The 7,788-nt window shown below is 36.3% G+C and overlaps 1 protein-coding gene across 1 annotated transcript; it reads left to right on the forward strand.

Moving 5' to 3' along the window:
• The first annotated feature begins 1,021 nt into the window (after positions 1-1,021).
• On the forward strand, positions 1,022-3,080 carry LOC141834029 (transcription initiation factor IIB-like). Its single transcript, XM_074721490.1, has 7 exons — positions 1,022-1,383; positions 1,518-1,542; positions 1,939-2,068; positions 2,158-2,288; positions 2,427-2,515; positions 2,805-2,881; positions 2,947-3,080. The coding sequence occupies exons 1-7, from the start codon at positions 1,022-1,024 to the stop codon at positions 3,078-3,080; spliced, it is 948 nt and encodes a 315-aa protein (XP_074577591.1).
• Positions 3,081-7,788: the final 4,708 nt, after the last annotated feature.

A 7,788-nucleotide genomic window follows, 5' to 3' on the forward strand; every position in this document is an offset into this window, starting at 1 on the left:
TCTCCCTTCCAGAGTGTGCGGGACCACTCTAGATGGGTCGTGACGATTTCATATTTTTGCCACAATGAAATATCTCTTGGCGCCCCATGCTTGATGCAATGGTAAAGTGATACAGAGTCCCCGAGACAATAGTGCAACGGTAAGACATTTGGATTGTGATCTAGAGATCCACGGTTCGATCCCCAGCTACGACGTATTTACAAGAATTTTCTTCCAAATGGGAAACACAATTAAAGGATGTTTGGTATTTAGATTTGCCGCATGCGCTTCCTGATTTACCCTGGTGGTCGGTGGGAAATTTCCGTGGGACCGGACCGACCACCCCAGGGATTGAGTCCATGGAGACTGACGGAGATTTATCAATGGTAAAATAATACATGTGCACATTAGAATGTAGCAGTTTGATCCTCTGCTGAGACTGCTGAGACATACGTTGACACTAAATTTAGTGGCAAAATTTTGGATTGGGTGGCTGTGGGCTAAAGTAGACATGGGTGAAAAAAATCTGAGTTTGTCTTTACAAGCAAAACTGCCAGAGCACTATTGCTATACTTTTTGGATTTATCCTTACAGATCGGTAAGAAATTTTTGTGGGACCGAATAGATATCCTCAAGAGATAATCCGATAGTAAGAAGGGTAATTAAACTTGGGTGATAAAAAAATTGAAATATCTCTAGCCCTCTTTGTTGCGCAAGGCATCCATAATCTATGGTAAAAGATCTCCTAAAACCTCTAGTATATTAAAAATATCTCATAAAAAATATTAAATTTCTTATATCTTAAACTTGATGCCGTTTCACTCATTGAAAAATAATTTATAAAAGGGAAGAATACTGTTTCGATCTTCTCTCCGATCAACACTAAATTCCGTTACCAAAGTATCTATATATATAATATAAGCGTTGTTAACTCACCAAATTACAAATCTCTCGATCTCGAGTAGCAGCTAGCTCTTGCGCGCCGGCGAGAGGAAATTGGACAAGTCAAATTGGAAAGAAAGAAGGAACAAGATCGAGGGAGATGGAGGACTCATATTGCTCGGACTGCAAGTGCAACACGGAGGTGGTGTTCGACCACTCGGCGGGGGACATGGTGTGCTCCGAGTGCGGGCTGGTGCTCGAGTCTCACTACATCGACGAGACCGCCGAGTGGAGGACCTTCGCCGATGAGTCCCGCGACAACGACCCTGTCCGTGTCGGCGAGCCCACCAATCCCCTCCTCGCCTCCTGCGGTCTCTACACCATCGTCTCCAACCCCAACGGCGCCAAGGGCGAGTTCCTCTCCTCCTCGCTGGAACGGTGGCAGCACCGAGGGCGAGGCGTGTCCGACCCCGGTCGGAACCTCATCAACGCTTTCAAGGGCATCGAGTCCATGGCTGACAGGTCAATATTTCTCCTCTTCCACGAATATATATACATGATTATGCATGTGCTGTCACCTGATAATATTTGAAACTGCTTCGTTAACTTAACACGATCGATGACTAATGCAAGTTTTGTTGTGATCTCTTTTCCAGGTTGAATCTGGTGGCCTCTATAAAGGTACATATATAATTTCCTATATTTGAAACTGCTTCACAACTACTTATGCAGTTCCATCTAGCACTAATGACTTAAACACTAGATATTGAAATTTGATAACACAAGTCAAGATGTTTGTGTTTGTGATGCATGCTTTGTCAGTTGTAAAAAAAATAGTCAGACCATGATTTTCTTTGTTTCTCGTATGTATTGCTCTGCATAATATAATGTTCGATTGTCTGTATTTTTAGTTGACCAGTCTATAATGTTGACGACAGTGACTAACTCTTAGCACGCCCATAATCAATGATTATTGTTCTTAATAAGTTAAAATTAAATGCCAATTTAATCAGTTATCTGTGAATGTTTTTGTTCCTTTAATTTGTTGAAGTATTTAATTCCTTTTGTCATTTTAAGGATCGTGCCAATGAGATATTTAAGAAACTTGAAGACCTAAAGTCTGTTAGAGGGCGAAATCAAGATGCAATTTTAGCTGCCTGTCTATATATTGCTTGTCGGCAAGAGAACAAACCTCTTACTGTTAAGGGTATGTGATCTTCCTGTAATTTCTTCTGCATTCTGGTTTCTTCACCAACACACATTGCTGATCGACTAATGTATTTACAATTCAATTAGAAATTTTTTCTGCTGCCAATGGAGCTACAAAGAAGGAAATAGGACGCGCTACGGAGTTGATCGTAAAACAGCTTGGAGTTGAGATGGGACAATCCATGGAGATGGGTACAATTCATGCAGGAGATTTCTTGGTTAGTTTGAACATATCTGCTAATTACCTTTGAATTCCTTGTCAAAGCATCACACATATATATCTTTTCTACTGTTTTTTTCTTTACCAAATTGAAAACACTGGATTGACGATCGATGTGTATTTTATGTGGTTATAGAGACGTTTTTGTTCCCGTCTCGGTATGCCAAATCAGATAGTTAAAGAAGCTCAAGAAGCAGTTCGAAAATCAGAGGAACTTGACATAAGGTATATATATATATATACTTCCTTGAGAATGGCTTGTTAGAGCTGAATTGCTTGCATTCTTCCAAAAGTTAGTGGTAGATGCTTGCATTTACAGTAAGGGACTGTGCTTCCTGTTAGCATGTTTTGCTAGCTTATCCAAGAATAATTAAAAGCATTTTATGGCAATATGAAAGAAATTGCTGATCAAACAGAGTCTTATATATAATTAAAAGCATTTACAGTAAGGGTAGCACAAACTGTATCCGGGTTAATGTTCTCTTTTAACGTTTTAACATTGCAAATTGTGCAGGAGGAGCCCCATTTCGATTGCAGCTGCTATTATCTACATGATAATTCAGAAATATGATGACAAAAAAAGCCTCAAAGGTTCTGCATGCAGCTAGCTGATTAAATCTTCTGTCATAATTTGCTTATTTTATTGTTGTGTGCAGATATATCACTGGCAACGGGGGTGGCAGAAGGCACCATAAAGAACGCATGCAAAGATCTTTATCCTTATGCTTCTAGGATCATTCCCGCCAACTTTGCCAAGGAAGTGGATCGAAAGAACCTTTGCACGCGATAGTTCGAAGTTGTCATAGATTAACTAGCATTAGGCAAAGATTGGCTTATCACATTTGTAGCTGTTCCGGCTAATACATTGTGGATAGTTTCAACACCGGCTTAAGGATTGTCGACGTGCACGCTTTTGAGATGGGGTTGCAGAGAGAAAAAGGAACCTGCAAAGTACTCAAAAAGGAAGGTTAGAAGGATGTGGGATGGATCCCGAGAAGCCACTTCGATGCTAAAATTAGGATTTGGCGTGAAGAATTTAAGGAATTAATTTAATGACTTTGACAAGTTAAGGTTGATGTGTGCTTACTTGTGTCCATGGATATGAGCCATTATAGTAATTGATGTTAGATTTGGTTTTAAGAAACATTCCGAAATACTTATTTTTATTTAAAAAGATCTTTTCAATTTTTATAAGTTTGCTAAAGTTTGGTGGATATGTTTCTATATTTAGGAAGAGATGGTCCTGTGATTGTCTAGTTATATGGGAGCCTTATCTTCCTTATGATAAGGTTAAGATAAGAATTCCACACGAACACCGGGGCTAGTGGCACGGGTCGGCATGTGATGCTGGAAACATGTCGAGACCAGAGCAGGAGGTCGGCACACAATGCAGGAAGCATGCCTAGAGTGGAGCAGGAGGTTGACACACAATGCAGGAAGGCCTCACGGAAATTTCCCACCGGTCACCAAGGTAAATCAGGAAGTGCACGCAGCGGCCAGCACAACATCCTTTGATTACGCTCCTCATTTGGAGGAAAATTTCCACAAATACGCCATGACTGAGAATCGAACCGTAGGTGCCTGTGTGACAACCTGAATGCCCCTACCGCATCATCATTGCCCCGGGACAATAAATTTTTATTTTAAGACCAGCACAGATAGATGTTTATTTGACATGTAATTGAGTATTTCTGCACCACTAGATAGACTTGATGTTTTAGTAAAATTTATCATCGATCTATATGCCATACAGTGGTAAAATTCATAAAGAAACAAATAAACATTGTAGAGAAGAAGAGAGATAGTCAGGTGATCGAATTAAGAGTGGGGATATATCGAGCAAATGAGGGAGAAATATATACTACTTAAAAATTCCACTAATTGAATCTAAAAAGAGTCTCAATTGATATCATGATTTGAACTCATCTGGTTCCTTAGCTTCCAAACCCAACCAATATCTTCAATTCCACCTCAAAACGTAACCAACAAATTAAATTTCGTTTGATTCAAATTATTTATCTGCCATCTAAATTTTTAAAACAATCATTTAAGATATAAAATTTAAATACAAATAAAACTTGATATCTAACATCATCAACTCTTATTCACCGAGAGCCTATGATTATATGCCTATCAAATATTGATTAAATAAATAACATTGTTACATAAAAATGATTGTTTTTTTTGGGCATATGTCTTTTAATTGAGGACAATGCATACATGCATAATTAAGAAGATTGTCGCCCATAATTAAGTTGGAATTCATGTGATAGATTGCCATATGAGAATCTTGAGGGAACAATCCCACAATCCCTTGAATAACATGCTGTGGAGCTGACAATGGAGAAGCACTTGAGATGAATATTATCACCTTTTGCCACATAATTAGAAGATTATCTTATGAAATATCTTCAAATAAATTAAATAATTAGTTGAGAATAGAAAATTATGATAAAGGCTTGGTCTGCTTAGCTAAGTCGACTTAATTGAAATTACCTCGCTACATCCTAGACTAGTTAGATAAGAGTTTTTCAAGAAGTTCATTAAGGTCATAATTTCTTACAAAGATTTTGTCTAAGAAAGTGGTCGTTGTTTCGATAACCAAGAAGGTCCCTACGTCGTCACGAGCTAGAAGCCGATTTTAGAAATGTGAATTTAACTAACTAACAGTTAAACCTAAATCTAACACAAGGTCAAACACTTAGTATAATTAACTTAATAAATAAAGATACATAACATCTCACAAAACTTATAAGACAACCCTTGTATGTCATGTACAGAGGCACTTAGAATGAGTGAGATGATAAAGACAATTAATGTATAAAATTTTAAATTTTTTTAAAAAAATTATTAAAATTATTTTCTAAAAATTATTTTGAAAATTTGATAATTACATAAGATTCATACTTGTTGTGTTTATTTATATTATAGTTTTTAAAAATATATATATCTTTGAAAATTGGTTGATCAACACCTAGACACAAAACTTTTAGGTCAACACTATGTCTAAGAACCCTAAGACATATAGATAGAAATTTCTTATAGTCAACAAGGATGTTTTAAGGGAGTATCTAGTTGAGGGGAGGTTATCCTTAAAAGATCCTATTTTTAAAAGATATTTTTTAAAAATTACTTGAAAATCTCTTTAAAAATATATTTTTGAAAACTTATGTTTATAAAATATTTTATAAATTGATCTTTTCACTTGGAATAACCCCTAAGACACATAGGGAGATTGACTTATGGTCGAAAAAAAGCCCTAAGAAAATGTCAGATTTAGAGGGAAGTTCAAATTGAAAGTTCAATTAAAATTCATATTTTTTTAAAAAAATTTAAAAATCATAAACTATTTATTTTGTTGACTTGGATTAACCTCTTAGACACATAGGGAGTTTGCCTTGTGGGTAACAAGGAGTTCTAAGGAAGTGTCAAACCAAGGGAGAAGTCTAAAATCAATAGAACAAAACTATTTCAAAACTATTTTTATAAATCCTTGAAAAAATTTTGAAAAATCTTAGGAAACCATTTTAAATTCATATTCAAAATTATTTTAAAATTATTCTTTTAATTTATATCTAATCTAAGACACATAGGGAGGTTGTTTTGCGGTTAACAAAGAGTTCTAAGAACGTGTCAGGTTAAGGGGGTGATCCTAGTTGAAAGACCAATTAAAATTCATGTTTTGAAAAGATTTTTAGAAAATCATATACTATTTATTTTGTTGACTTGGATTAACCTCTTAGACACATAGGGAGTTTGTCTTATGGATAACAAGGAGTTCTAAGGAAGTATCAGATCAAGGAGAGGTCCAAAATCAATAATGCAAAACTATTTTAAAATTATTTTTATAAATCCTTAAAAAAATTTAAAAAAATCTTTGAAAATCATTTCAAATTCATATTCAAAATTATTTTAAAATTATTATTTTAATTTGGATCTAACCTTAAAAAATGATAATCCCAGTAGCCACATCTCTGGGAGTAATAAATATTTTTTAAAAATCATCTACTTTTTATCTCAAAACACATTTCAAAACTTGGTTTGAAAATCTTTTGAAAACTTATATTGATTCTTTTAAAAAATTATTTTAAAATTATTTTTGAAATCTACTATAGTCTTTCAAGAACTGCCAAGACTAAGTTGTGACTATAGGACATACCATAATTGTTGGTGCAATATAATAAGTTTTTTGATATTTAAAAAGGGGGAGAAGGGACTTAAGTTAAAAATCTATATTTCTCTTATATTATTAAACCTTGATCGAGATTTAACTTAATAAATTGTCAAACATCAAAAAATAAGAGATTATTGATGCAAGAAGCACTAGTTTATCTCTAGAGTTTTGATGTTTGACAATACACCTAGGACTGGTCAGTTTAACCAAGGGTCAATCCAAACAGGACCTAATGTTTGAATGTGAGTAAAGTCTAGTCAGGTCAGTTTGACCAGAACACTAGTGAAAAGTTCTAGTTAATTGGACCGGGCAAGGAAGTCCTAGTCAGATTGATCGGGCAAGGAAAATCCTAGATGGAGGTGAGACAGAGGAAGTCCTAGTTGATGCTAGGTAGGGAAAGTCCTACTTGGAGGCTAGGCAAAGGAAGTCCTGGTTAGAGGTTGGGCAAGGAAGACCTGGTGAGTGAAACTGGATAGGAAGTCGTGGTTGGAAGATGGGCAGGAAGTCTTGGTGAGTAAAGTTGGGTAAGAAAGTGCTAACTGGAGGTTAGGCAAGGGAAAGTCTAAGCAGGTCAAGGGTGACTGGATGTTTGGCAGGTGGAAAGTTTACCTATGGAAGTAATTATTCCTAATTAGAGGTTAGGCAAGAGAAAGTTCAAATAGGTTAAGGCTGATCGGATGTTTGGTAGGTGGGAAATCTACCTATGAAAGTGACTAGTCCTAATGGGAAGTTAGACACAGATAAGCCTAGTAGGTTAGACCTACATGGTAAGACTTAGGTAAGCCTAATAGGTCAAATGGACTACAGCTAGGCTTAGATTGCTTCATTTGTATGTATGCTTATCTTGTAGGAACTAAAAGCTAGAAATAAGATTGAAGAAGTATAAGAGGAACAAACAGAAGCAGCTGAACCAAGCTAAGGTCATCTCAGGTCAAACTCGAGTTAACTGGATCCAAGCGCCTAGATGTTACTCCAGGTGCCCTTGGATGGTCCAGACGCCTAGATCAAGAAGAAGTGACCGCGATAAAGATTGTAGAGATCGGATCGGATCAGATCCAGACGCCCGTAAGAGTCTATATAAGGGTCTTAACGTACACCATAACGGACAACTTCTCTACTCCTCATTCTTCATCCTGTAGTATTGCTGAATGCAAACGGAGCTAGACTAGTGCGACCGGGAAAGCTCCAAGAAGGGTGCGTTCAGGACTTCCAGATCGACTTATTCGAGATTTGGTTAATTCTTTTAAATTCTTATTCTCTTGCACTTCTATTTTTATATTATTATTTTGATTGTAAGACAGATTTTTCTACCTCCGAAAAAGTT

This window comes from Curcuma longa, chromosome 8 (genome assembly GCF_044706935.1).
Source record: "Curcuma longa cultivar G26 ecotype Majalengka, Jawa Barat chromosome 8, ITB_CL_G26_1.1, whole genome shotgun sequence".
In the NCBI taxonomy this organism is placed as follows: domain Eukaryota; kingdom Viridiplantae; phylum Streptophyta; class Magnoliopsida; order Zingiberales; family Zingiberaceae; genus Curcuma; species Curcuma longa.